The sequence below is a fragment of the Eupeodes corollae genome, chromosome 2, assembly GCF_945859685.1.
Source record: "Eupeodes corollae chromosome 2, idEupCoro1.1, whole genome shotgun sequence".
NCBI classification, from domain to species: domain Eukaryota; kingdom Metazoa; phylum Arthropoda; class Insecta; order Diptera; family Syrphidae; genus Eupeodes; species Eupeodes corollae.
This window is the reverse complement of record NC_079148.1, coordinates 152,253,413-152,267,815: the sequence shown is the minus strand read 5'-3', so window position 1 is coordinate 152,267,815 and position 14,403 is coordinate 152,253,413. Positions and strand designations below refer to the sequence as shown.

Below are 14,403 nucleotides of genomic sequence, written 5' to 3'. Positions count from 1 at the left end.
TTGAGCCATTGAGGCTGGCTGACCCAAAGAGAGTGAGTGAATAAACTCAACGAGTGTTGTATTGTTGCAAAAACAAACTACTAACAAAACCAACAACAACAACTAAAGCAACGGTAACAGTTTAATAACAAATTGTGTGTGTTTTTATTTATTTTTTTTTGGTATTTCCTCCAGAGCTCAGAGGCCAAGGGAGATGGTGGTGGTGGCAGCAATGCTGTAGAAGCAACAGCAACAACATTGTGCACAAGTTAACACAACTGGTATGCCACACACTCCAGAGTATCACTATGCTCGGGTGGAGTCAACTATATAAGAGGCTTCCTTCTGGGTTCTAGTTATCAGTTAAACAGAGTCAATCGACGAAGTTAATTCGTTAACAAAACAACACACCAAACACTCCAAGTTCCCTCTTTTATTTAAATATTAAAATGGCTTTCTTCAAAGTGAGTGTTGATGATGGATTTCAATTTCAATTTTAATTTTAATTAAAACTAAATTTTTTGCTATTTTGTTTTTTTGGTTGTTTTAAGTGAAAAGTGAAAATTAAAATTTGTTTTTAATTTTAGTCCTTAGTTTGCTTGGCTATCATGGGCGCTGCATCCGCTGGTTTATTGCACGGTGGTGCTGGATTAGGACACGGTGGAGCAATTTATGCTAGTGCACCAGCTGTTTATGCTGCTGGCCCAGTAGCATATGCTGGAGCTGGACACGATCATGATAATGTGGATTACTATGTAAGTAAAACATAAAACATGATTTCATAATAATCGTGAGCACGAAAATTCGGAATAAGTTTTAAATTCACATTGAAAACAAAAGAGTTGAGGTTCAAACCATATTTGTTATATATTTGCTCGTAAGAAATGTGCCCGACATTTTTTTAAATCTTCCATTTTTGTTGGAAATTGCACAATTTTAAAGAATTTATAATTTTGGATATGGTTGAATAACGAAGAAAATTAAATTGATATTATTCATTCATATTTTGTCAATTTTCGAGCATTTAAAATTTAAAAAAGACATTTTTTTCTGCTTCTAGTTTTGTCTGAAACTAACACTTTAAAATCAAATCCAAACACCTTAAGCATTGTTTACGATAAACAACAATATTTCGATAAATAGAAGAACTAAACAAAAGAGTTGACGAACGAACTATTTTTTTTTCCAATCAATTTAATTTTTGTGAAATTAAATAAAATGTGTATTCTCTTAAAATATGGCTTTTTTCCGCCTCAAAAATATTTCGAACATATTTGAATTGAATTTGTGATTCAAAATTCATAAAAGGGAAATAGAAAAAGACATTTCATGTATCCCATAATTTCCATAAAACCTGCATATTGTCCGATTCAGTCGTCAATTACATAGAAAAATACAAAGTATTGTTGATGAATTTATTATTTCTTAATTAATTCAAAAGCAATAGCATTTTTCACCTAGTTGCATGCAATAAATTGATGGAGCTTGAAATAGTTTTCCCAATACCTTAGTTCAGTTCAGTAGGTTCCATTAAAATTCTTCTATCTGCTGTATGAGCATTCCATGAATCATAATTCAACTTCAAATAAAAGAGCTGGGGTAAAAACTTAAAGCTTAAAACTCAAAATTAAAAAAATTCAATTTTCTTGTTAACTGTAGCAGCTTCCTACATTTCTTCCTCCTCATCTGAATAATATGAAATAATCAACACAAAAGCATAACCATTTCCCATAAGGAAATACTATATTGTTGTTGGGTGTGTGGTTATTAATCAATCATCAGAATCTTGAATGCCAATTTAAAGCAACAAATCTCGGAAAAAATGCCTGATGCATTCTCAACAATCCATTTTTGCAACACCAATTGCACAACAATCGTTATAGCCCCCTTTCTCATAGACAAGCTATACACGAGACCTACAAACAAAATACAATAATCAAACACGCAATTTGCTCTTTGTATATTAGATCGCCATCATTTCAAACAACAACAGTTAATTACCGTCTCAGAGCAATTGCATATTCACGTCAGAATCACTTTCAACAGTCTCAAAACTCAACTTAACTTAATTCAAGTATTTAGCCGACATTTCAAACGAGAGCAACATAAAAATGTAAAAAACCAAACTCCGGACATGTCGCACGGTACGGTACGCTATGAGTAAAGAGAAGCAATGCAACACAACAAAAACAAAAGTAAACGTCCTTGCCAAAGCTTGAGGCGATACAATTATTCTATGTTATTTTTATACTTTGCTGTGCTCAGCTTAGCTTAGCTCGTGAGAACCACTTTGTGAGTCAGATTTAGCCGTCTTTGTTACCATTCTCAGGCTGTGTCATGAGAAAAGGTGACTCCGTTGCATCGGTTCGGTGTTCGGCGCTGCGCTGTCAAATTATAGTACGACACGAATATTAATTAGAGTAACCATAGGTACTCATTTCATTCATTCAATTCAGCACCTACCAACCTACATAAAACATAGAGTGCTCTTTAGGTGCGCCACTGTCGCGCCATCATCGTGATGCCATGTGATGGCGATGGTAACCATATCAAGGCCCTTCTCTCGATTAACCCAAACACCTTTGGTTTTTTTTATTCTATTTGCAGTCACACCCCAAATACTCGTACAACTATGGAGTGTCTGATTCCCACACCGGAGATGTTAAGTCCCAGCACGAAGTCCGTGACGGAGATGTAGTGAAGGGACAATACTCCTTGGTTGAACCCGATGGTTCAGTGCGCACCGTTGACTACACCGCCGATGATCACAATGGCTTCAACGCAGTCGTCACCAAGAGCGGACCCAGTGTACATGCTGCTCCAGCTCCAGTCATCGCCCATGCCGCTCCAGCTGTCTACCATGCCGCCGCACCCCTTGTCGCTGCTCCAGCTCACTACGGTTCAGTAGCTCACCATGTTCCAAATGCCTACGGACATGCTGCCTATGGTGGTCATGGATCTGTTGCCCATTACTAAAGTTTTAGTTCCAAGGGAAAGCAGCTATGACTCGTGGATGGATGAAAGGACCAGAAACAAGAAAACCCGACTCTGACTCTTCAAAGACTCTCTCTTATATACTCAATCGCTCTTAGTCAATGCTCTTTGTCTTCTTTATAAAACACAAATTATGATTTTATTTTAAATTGTAATGTGTAAGCTTTAATGTTGATATACTCTCTGAACTGTATACTCTTGTAAATAGCTTTAGATCTCTTGCCCCTGATTCTTCATTACATATATCACTTAAATCCTTCTTAAATAATTAATTATTCTATACTTGTCGGTTCGGAACTTGACCCACCAGCCACCATTCACTCGCCTCCCCACAATCTCTCATTGCTCTCTCATCTCAACCGCATAGAAAAAAGAAGAATTTAAATAACGACCCTCATTGCCAATGTTAACGAATTTTGTGTTTGATCCCTATAAATATATTTAATTATTATTTTCTTTTTATATTTATGAGTTAATTATTTTATTTTTTTATTGTGTATAAAAAATAATAAAATATAGCAAATAATAAAATGTATTGAAAAAATAAACTTATTTGTTTTTGATTTGATGTTGTATTCATGGAGGAGATTGTATGATTGGTCACGATTTGACATTTATTAACCTAAGAATTAATCAATTAATTAATTGCTGTGATGCCATTTAACATTGTAAGTGTAAGTATGTATGTCTTATGTTATTATAGTTTATTATCAAAGTTTACAGTTATTGCAAAAATTTTCTAATTTATTAAATGGATTTGTAAAGCGGATGCAGTTAATTAACATTATAGTAATAATTTTGTCATAGTAACTGGTTTTGTGTAATAAATCAATTTAAAGTTTTATAATGGAAATATTTTACGGTTTATTGTTTGTTTGTTTTATTTTTGTAAATCGTATCCAACAATAGAATTTATAAGAGAAATGTGCGTATTTTGAAAGTATTGAATATTCAATGAGTTTGTGTGTGATTTTCAATGAAATTTCATTACAATGGGATGCTTTAACAAATAAATGAAACAATGATAACTCCAAATAGATAATTTATTTAAATTGTTATTAATTTTTATTTGTTTTGTTTAAGTGTTGAGAGTAGAGTATTGAATTACAAAATATCAGATTTCTAATTGTGGATAGAAAATGAAATTCGATTTATTTCTCAAGGTTGTTGGTTAGCTTGTTTAATTATTTTAACGAGTAAATTCAGCTATTAATCATAATCCAATGAACTTTAATATCACAGCATAGATAAAATAGAGGAATACTCAAATAAGGATATTTCTGTTTCATTATTGGTGTAAAAAATGGCTCTTACAAGTCGAAACACTGTGTTGGCCATAGTATTGTGTGTCAAAATTTTGACTGTAAAATTCCATATGAACAATTTTGGTCCACAAAATGCTGTGATTAAAAATACTGTAAATGGGTAAATGAAGAAAAGCAATTTTGATAATTAAGAAAAGCTTGGGTCTTTTGACTTTCGGATCAGAATTTTTCAAACAGAATATTTAAAAAAAATTAAGTATCATCCCAATTTTGTAGTAACCATAATTAAGCAAAATATTTTAAGACTGTATCTTTGAATAAAAATAAATTGTGTTTTTCTAAGGAGCTGCTAGTTTTCAAGTAAATTCTTCATATAAATGTGATTTTTTTGACGTTTTGTTTTTCTTTCGTTTTTTTTTTTATATATTTGTTACATGCATTTCATGTTGCTTTGCATTTGAAGGGTGGTTAAATTTCAAAGTCAGGCGTTGATTTAAAAAAAAAACACAATTATTTAGGAAATTTTTGTCACTGATTTTTATTATGATAATTTTCGTATTGGTTCAATTATATACGGAACAAAATAAAGTTGAAGACTTTGTTTGTTTGAACTTGCTAATCTCAGGAACTGGGAGGTTGTATTTTGTATTTTGTATTTTGTATTTTGTATTTGTATTTATTTCATCAAGCAGAGTACAACTCTTACAGACTAATATGTATACTTATATGTAATATGTTAATAGTAGAATAATATAAATAATAATTAAAAAATAAATAAATAAATAACAATTCCTTTTAGATAATACAATGCGAAAACGAGAAACATTTTTAACGATTAAATAATAAAGCCATTTTCAGGTCTTTCATAAATACATCTCTTGAACAATTTGCAAAAATATCTATAAGGCCTATCACAGAATTTGTTTCTCTTATACAACGTGCAAATGGTAAAGAAGTTCTCCCGTAAATGAAAATTTACACGTATAATCCGGCAATGAAAAAAGAAATTTATGCGCTCCAATAATTGAGGACAAATTAGTACGATTATTAATTAAGTCTTTGATAAGCATTATACAAAAGTACTTTCTTCTAAGATCAAGTGTTTGAATATTAAAAAGCAGACATCTAGTAGCATAAGAGGGAACTTCAATAGACCAGTTCAATTTGATAAATAAAAATCATCTTCTTTGAACACCTTCCAGTCTTAAAGAGTGGATTTCATAATAAGGGTTCCAAATAATGCAGCAATAATTAAGAACTGGCCTAACTAGCGAAATGTATAATATTTTCAATGTGAAAGGATCAGAAAAATCCTTTGAGTTTCTTCGTATGAATCCAATCATTTTGTTTGCCTTATTAACAACATAATCAATGTGACTCGAAAAAGAAAAACGTTCATCCAAAATAACTCCAAGATCTTTCTTAACAAATACTCTTTCAAGGACTATATTGTTAATGGTGTAATTGAAAATGATGGGCGACATTTTCCGATGACAAATGAAACTTTGACATTTTCCAACATTCAGAAACAATTTATTATCATCACACCATTTTGCCAGCTTGTGAAGATCTTCCTGAAGAAGAAGGCAGTCATTGGAAGATTTAATAGACCGGTATACTTTGACGTCATCAGCATACATCAGATTTTGTGAAAATTTAAAATTGGAGGGAATGTCATTAATGAAAAGGATGAAAATCAACGGTCCAATATGGCTTCCTTGAGGAACACCTGAAGTAACAGAAATTTGTTTGGATAAATGTGTTCCAATTTTAACATACTGAACACGATTTTTCAAATAAGAAGAAATCCATTTGATGAAGCAAGAATGAAAGCCAAGTTTCGATAGCTTAAAAATCAGGATCTCATGGTTTACCCTATCAAATGCTTTAGCAAAATCTGTGAATATAATGTCTGTTTGCAAGCTGTTTTCAAATCCATTAACTACCGAGTCACATAAAACTGCAAGATTTGTTGTTGAACTAGTGGGGTTTGAAATATTCTTTCAGAGTAATAAAGCCTATGTGTTGAGAAAGTCTGAAGCCAATATAACAACACGTTAAGACTAATGCCAGAGAAGCACCAATTAAGAATGTTTCAGAATCGGACATTTTTCCCTTTTTGAGAGTTTCTACTGCGGGCACTGTTCCCCTTTATTAGTTCTAAAAAAAGTCCGGGACTGAATAATTACTTTTTTTTTTAAGTTGGCTACAAACTTTTTTATGCTTATCAATTTTGTTTGAATACAAAGCATGCAATTACGTCGCGTCTTTTTATTTCTTTGATTTTTATAATATCAAACATTCACTTATTAAAGATTCAGTGTTTTGATCATACGGAATATTGATGAGCAGTATTCTAAGTTTAAAGTGTTTTGAAATACATAATTGAAGTCATAAAGCATTATGACTAAATATTATCAAGTAATAATTTTTAAACTTAAACGTAAATAAAATGATTTCAAACCGACTGGTATTGTTTGGTGATGCTGAGCTTACTAGAAATCCAAAAATAAATCTTTTAAATATTAATGTAAAAGCATACATTACAACTTTGGAATTGAAAAATGTTCATATTCGTCACCTGAGAACTGTTTTGTTCTACAGACCATTATTGGTGTTTTTTTTAAAAGCATATTACTTCAAATGTATTATGTTTTTAATTTTAGTCTATCAATTTGTTAGAGTATTTTTCCAAACTTTTAAGTTTAAATTTTGTATATTTTTCTCAAATTCGCATTTTGGATATGGGAAATGGGATAAAAAAAGGTTAGTATGGAAATTAAAAATTCTATTTTTCTTCGTGATCAGTAAACAATTGAAAAGCAAATTAATCAATTTTTTTATAATTATTAAAACCATATTCTACTCACCAAGAATAAATTAAATCACAGATTTAGAAAGAGCACTATGCACCTCCAAATACTGTCTGCAAAACAAAGCAATTTTAAGGAAAAGTTTGCGTATTCTTCGAAAGCTAAAGCGCCTTTTTGCATCACGTATGCTTCATCAGTTAGTTGTTGATGACTACACAAATGGTGGTATTTTGGGATACGAAATTTACTTATCTCTATTTGTAAGTACCTAATTTTCTAACATTGGAAATGTGTTATTTATTTCCACAATCTTTATACTAATAGTTCATCTTTGAAATAAGGAATATTAAAAAACATACATACATACCATATTTTTAAATATGCCGTTAGTTGAGTCTTAAAAAAATGCCCAAAATCAAGCAACACTTTTTTTGCACTCTAAGCGTTTCTTGTCTTAGAATTACTCTTGCATACCAGTAGGCAATGAGGATTTTGATTTAAAATTTTTTTGAAGTCTAGTTTGAAAGGTTAACATGAACTTGTAAAGCATTTATTTGCTTTAAATAAAATAATACATAACGTTCACAAAAAAGCTTTTGTATTCAGATTGTAACAATTTTTATAATAATTAAATACAATTTAATTACTTTTGGTTATGCCACAGATCGAGTATAACCAGGGCATAGCTAAACTTAATTATTTAAATGTTTCTTAAAGTAATTTTCATGGCATTTTCCTGCATTATATCAATTAAGAATAGTTGGAATAATACAGACTACTAGTTAAGAGTATGGATGTTAAACCTCTGTTTAATCTATACAAAAATCGCATAACTCTGTAGATCGGTGTTGAAAATCCAATTGGGATAATGAATCGATAACATAAAATTTGATTAAATGCTACCATATTTTTCAAAGTGTTCAGAATTGTATACAAATGCGCATAAAGTAAAATTTTGAAAAAATAGTTATAAGACTCAATGCATTTATGTAAAAATATTGCAAGATGGAGTAAATAGTGTTTCTATAAAATAGAAAATTTTAAAAAAACAATGAATTTATTAAAACTTTTAAAATCTACATTTCGTTCCATTAAAAATAATTATAAGATTTATGTAAATTACTTACAAAATAAATACAAACAAATTAGGTAGCGATACAGTAAGAATTAGGGCCGAGTGACTTACAACTCTCAACCATTCCTGTGTGCGAGTAATGTTTTCATATATGAAGAAACCTACAGTTATAAGCTGAATGTGCACAGCTAATTTGAGAAAGCAATTTTCATGACAAAAATTACTCTTGGAGAATTGGTCAATTCCTCGTTAGAGGCAGTACCCCTGAAAAAAAATTAAGTGGAACAAAAGACCTCTGGCATGACAGTCCATCGCACTAAAAAATAACAACAACACTACTTACAAAATAAGTATGTATACACAAATGTGTATGTTTTCGTTGATTTTAAAATTCAACCGCTTCCCACAATTGGTTTACATTAGTAAAATATTGACCCCTTAACTAACACGTAAGCTCATTCCACAAGTTTTCAATAGGATTGAGATTAGGTCATTGACTTGGCCATGTGGCAACAGATACTTGTTTCCCTCAAAAACAATCTTTCACAAGATCTGCGGTATGTTCAGAAGTGTTGTCTTCGTGAAAGTGCCATCGGAGGGGCAAGTCTTACTCAGAAAACGGTAACATGACATCTTCCAAAATTTCACTATATCCGTATTTTGTTAAGATGTTATTCAAACGAAATATATGACCTATACCGTACCACGAAAAACAGCCACACCATTATATTCCCTCCTGCGTGTTTAATAGTTTTCGGTGTATAGCGTGGGTGGAAGTCCCTACCTTTTGGTCGCCTTAAATCGAGCCCAGAATCCGATAAAAACAAAGTTACTTTTGTTTCATCACGCCACAAGATATTTCGCAATTTTTGTACGCCCGCCGGTTTGTTGCAATTAGCATGTTTAAGGCAAATAATTTTCTGGACCTTTAATTGCTAGCTCTTAGGAATGGAACTTTTAGATCGAGCGTGCACTGACCGCATTATCAATTTGAGCACCTATAATCCTTGACAAAATAAAAGGATTAGATTAAGATAGAAATAGTATGAGGCGGTCGGTGGTAGCTGATGTTTTTTTCAGCCAGCCTCTATTTTTGCGTAATCCTCCGCGCTTGAGAGCATTTGTTATTAAATTTTGAGATCTGCTTAGGACCTCCGTAAAAAATTTGTAGGTCTTTCCCTTATCTCTAAGTCGACGAACTAATTTCCTTTTCTTTGGCAAGCAGTGGACTTTACGACCCATATTCAAACAATAATAAATGAAAAACTATTGTTTGAGGCTAATAAAATGCTTTAAAACAACCCACCTCAAGAGTTTATACAATCAAATAAAAAATATTATAAGAAGCTTGGATTTTATTTTGAGCACACCTATTTTTATAGCCAACTTTTAGAACACACTGAATCTTATTCCAACACAAATAACTTATCTGCTTACCATTACATTACTTAAATGCAAAAAGTTTAGCATATTTATAGAGAGAAAAACTGTTCTTATTTTTTTTTTAAATGTTTGGTTGCATTGCTTGCATTCAAAACAACCGCTAAACAGCAACAAGTTAGGAGTGGATATCAAACATTTTCTCATACCTATTTTTTTGACCAGCTGTGTACATATTTAAAGCGTTAATGGATTTCCAATAGAAAATTAAAAATGTATTAAATTTGTCAGTCTCCAATTCTTTATGACATCAAATACCCAATATCGATTAATTTCATCTTAAGATAAGTTTTGCCTTAAATTTTTAACATTTGCTTACAAAAAATTAAATTCTATTTTTTATTGAAATTTGAAATGAGACTTCGTTTCGTTTACACTCTTTTTATAAAAGTAAATAATTATGTTTCGAAGCACACAATGGGCAAAAAGTCTTTTCTTAAATTTCATCATACATTTTGCAAAATATCGACAATATATTTATTTTAATTTTGCAAAAGGAAGAATTGTTTGAAGAATTTTAAAATGTATTTTTTCACTTTCTACTAACATTTTACAATATCTTAAAACTTGAGGTGAAGAACTTTTCATTAAAAAGCTACAATATTTAACAAACGTTGTCTAATTTTTTTGGAATATTATGAAACATGAAACATTTAAAGCTTTCAATGTAAGCAAAATGATATTTTCTATCAAACCTTGTCTTCATTTTCATACTGCATTGAAAGGATATCGTTGTTTGGTTGATTTCTTATAGTTTAAGGAACAACCTTATCAATATTGGTAACTTTTGAAACTTTTGGCATGGAAATCCTTGTATTTCCAACTTGTTTTTAAAATTATTTTTGATCATAAAAATCAAATATTTCATTAAACCCTTAGATAATATTTTTGTTTGAAAAATTCCTTTGAATCTTTCGCAATCAAAAAATATGAAATAAAAGTTCACGATGTGGTTTGTTCTGAATTGAAAAATGCGAACAAAAAAAAAACAATACCTATCTAAGTTTTCTATTAATCCCAAAGTCCAAGATCAAATTCCGCCTCAAAACAAACAATCATCTAGCTCTAGCCTGTGGCTGCTGCTCCGCATCATTATGATGTGCCTAGAGAGTGCTTAAATCAAATCGCGCGCGCGCCTTTTGTCTCAGTTCTCATAGATTTTTATTATATTTTGCGCGACATAAATTGTGGCAATAATTGTGGTTTTGCAAACATTGAACTGATTCTTTTTCTGTGTTTTAAGTTCATGCACTGCAGTTTTGAAGTCACAGTGAATGTAAAACGAGTTGTTTTCTTTCTTCTAATGCCTTTGATTGCATTGTAATTAAGTTAATTAGTCCTACAGATTATTTTTTTGTTGTTGTTTCAATTAGTCTGAGGTGCAAAATGAGTTCAGTCAAAAATGAATAAATCAACTTAAGGAAAACTACTATGAGTTGCAACAATAAATTATATTCAAAACATAAGAAATGAAAGAGATTCCAAAGGGGCAGAATGTTTGAAGCCAAGTTCAAAAGACTTCTTTATCTTTTAAGTAGTTCAGATATTTAATTTAAATTAAGTCCTAATTCTTATGCCTTCTCCTTATAAAATTCACTTTCAATCTGAAGTTTGTTTTTGTTTATAATCTTTATTTATATACTCTCCGTCACTATGAAGACTTTTAAGACCCTTTGACAATCTTGTTTTGCTTCAAATTGATGTAGCAATAAGCTATTAACTGGGATATTAAGATATCGCCGTGAAGCAATCGTGTTGCCATCTTCTCCCTAATGTCATGTTAAGCTCTGCGAATGATGAGAAATATCTTTAAAATAATATGTAGCTTATTGTAGATACATCTTCTGGATCGCTATAAAAATAATAATTGTTATGGTTTTACAACTCAAATATGATGGAATCATCATTCATGTAGACTCTGCAACTTAGTCTCACATCAAACATCGATGGTACCATGGCGGCTGCAGAGGGCGGTGAGGTATCTTAATAGGTTACTAGATGGAGCATTGTTTTTGTTGGATTTGTTGGAAAATTGTGAAAATCTCAAGAAAAACAAAACACAGCCAAGTTTTTCTCCTACTGTTTGGTTCAATATGATTCAGACAGAAGGCACAAATATATTGTTACATAATTTTTCAAAGGGCTGGTCGGGTTTTTGTTGTTGTTTTCAAAAGCATCAATCCTCATATAAATTTCCTCAATTTGACGTCATTTTTAGTTTGACCATTAAACAAACTAAGTGCTGCGATGGTCAGTTCGGCGCTGCTGCTGTTGCCTCTGATCAAAGACAATAAATTGTTGACCATTTAACTATCAGATAAATCTCACAAAAAACAAAAACGAGCAACAATAATTAAGATAGCGAAATTGAGTTAATTATAACAACCGCAACCGTCATAGTCATATACATTGTACAGAACACATAACGTGAGTTGAATTAGACTTTGAATAATTTTGTACAATTAGTTTTGATTCGATGATTATAAACATTAAACATTGCTAATGAAAACAAAGTAGAACTATATAAGAGAACAAATTTTTTAATCTTCCGGATCACACAGTCTAAGTAAGTATAATATGGTCAATGGTCATGGTATCGTCCTTCAGAAAGGTCTCTGTGTGTTTTTTTAATTTTTTTTTTTTTTTAAAGAGACAGTATACTCGTATATGTCTTTAGATATCTTGAAGATACATTTTAAATAAACAATCGAAAGTGATTTAGACTTTAGAGTTAATTTACATATTTACGATGAAATTCTTTTTCTTGATTGTACTAATTTTTCATTCAAGCCTAGAACAATAATTTGTTTTTTTTAAGTTTTAGATGATTTTGTTTAATGGTTTATTATTGTAGAGCGGAAATTGCGAACCGTGGAATGAGTTAGGTTAGGTTTTGATTTATGATTTTTATTTATGGTATAGACTTTTAATTCCGCATATTTCAGTTCTTGTACGCACATAATTCTGGGACAGTAAGACATTTAGGAATTGCCATCGAGGCCTTCTTTTCGAAACTAATTTGAACTGGATCTGTCTCGATTGTAGGATTGTAGATGAAATGATATTATATGATGAGCCACTATTACCCAACAAACCCTGAGTTGGCAAAAAGAAGAATGTTGGAGTCTTGTTCCCTATATCTCCAAGAATACGATGGCATTCTATACGCATAAGTCTTTTCGTGAATTTTTAGATCGTTAAGCGATACGAATCTTCAATAAGACTTATAAAATGGATCTTTTTCGCTTGTCAATAGGGGCTAGGGGAGACTGCAGCCCCGGACATCAGGCCCAGCGGAAACGAGGGCCCCTTCCCATTACAAAATTTAAACCATAAAACCGCGATATTTAAACTGTACAATCTAATAAACCCCAAAAATAAAACCAAAATTAGTTGACCCTACAAAATACAAACTTGAAAGCTACATATGTATATACCCCAAAAACGTTAAACCCAATTCGCAATTAATCCCATAAACTTTAAACCCACATAGTTCTACTCGCTAGTATCTCCAAAAAGTCAAACCCGCATAGCTTAAGTCTCTATTAACCCAAAACTTTAAACTCAAAAAATATTAAATCCATGCAGCCTAACTCAACAAAGGGTTTCCTGATTGAAAAAAAAAATAATTCTATGCCTCGTATTTTTTTTTGTGGAAATATGCTGAACTAATTTGTAATTATCTCGAATACCTTATTTATTCTTGATTAAGAGAGATGAGCGTCAAAGTACATTTCGATACTAGTGTGGTCAAATTTAGAATTAATAAATTTTTACGAGTCCGTCTTGAGTTAAAGAAGCGAAAAATTGCGAAATAAATTTTGCCGCAGAAGTATTGAATCGTATTTTTCTACACAACGTACGTTAAGTTGAATTTTCCGAAACCCTCCCGTGTGCAAAATTCAACTTTACGCGAATTACACGTATCTAAAAATTAATGCTCGACTTAAAGGTGTTCGAATTGAAATATTTTACTATATTAGTTTTTTTTAGAGAGGCACTAAAAAGCTCATATTTAAAATCGAAAATAATTATTAAACTTGAAAATGGCTTTATGGCGGTATTCTGGAAAGAGATTTTAAATAGATTTGACAGCACCAATTCGTATTTACAAAAAGTGGAACAAGATTTAAACGTAGCTAAAAACATCATTATGTCTTTGATTAAATATTTAAAAAATACACGACATAATTTTCCAGAAATTGAAATAGAATCGAAAACCTTGAGCAAAGAAGTTAATGAGGAATTTTGTGATTTCAATAAAAGAAAAATTACAACAATACTGAACGACGGATAAGTTTAGAATTGGAACTTTTATATAATAATATATTTATTGCTCACAGAAATGCACAAGAGGATTGAAGCTAACAGTTACATCTCAGATTTCTTCGGATTTTTTTTGCAATATTTTAAGTATGAGTGGAAATGAAGTAAAAATAAAACCAAAAATTAAGTCGAAATTTATCACAAAGATTTAGAAATCGAATTAACTTACAAACTAGAGCAGCTTATAAATGATGAAATTGCAGACAAAAGTGTTTTTTTTTTTCAAGTTCAAAAAGAAAAAAATTGAACTTATTACACCATTTAAAATAATTAACTGGATCATTGAAAAACAAATGATTGACGATTTTCCAAAAGTTTATATAGATCTTAGAACATTCGTAACAATACCTTCAGCTAATTGTGAAAGGTCTGTCTCGGTTCTTAAAAGAATACAAAATATGTACCGATCTTCGATGTTGGATAAAAGATTACCATCTTTACCTCCTTTAGCAATCGAAACCGAGCATTCGAAAGATCGATTGAGTTTAATGATTTGATTCAAGATTTTGTA

General features: G+C 31.2%; 1 protein-coding gene across 1 annotated transcript; it reads left to right on the top strand.

The window, feature by feature from the left end:
* Positions 1 to 283: 283 nt before the first annotated feature.
* LOC129944108 (cuticle protein 7) lies at positions 284 to 3,521 on the top strand. The gene is made up of 3 exons (XM_056053300.1): positions 284 to 443; positions 567 to 734; positions 2,587 to 3,521. Exons 1-3 carry the CDS (start codon positions 429 to 431, stop codon positions 2,953 to 2,955), a joined length of 552 nt encoding a protein of 183 aa, XP_055909275.1. The 5' UTR covers positions 284 to 428; the 3' UTR covers positions 2,956 to 3,521.
* The last annotated feature ends 10,882 nt before the right edge of the window (positions 3,522 to 14,403 follow it).

Excerpts from the sequence above, each read along its gene's own strand:
- LOC129944108 (XM_056053300.1), top strand. Across the intron at positions 735-2,586 it reads ATGATAATGTGGATTACTAT|TCACACCCCAAATACTCGTA; the intron begins GTAAGTAAAACA and ends TTCTATTTGCAG.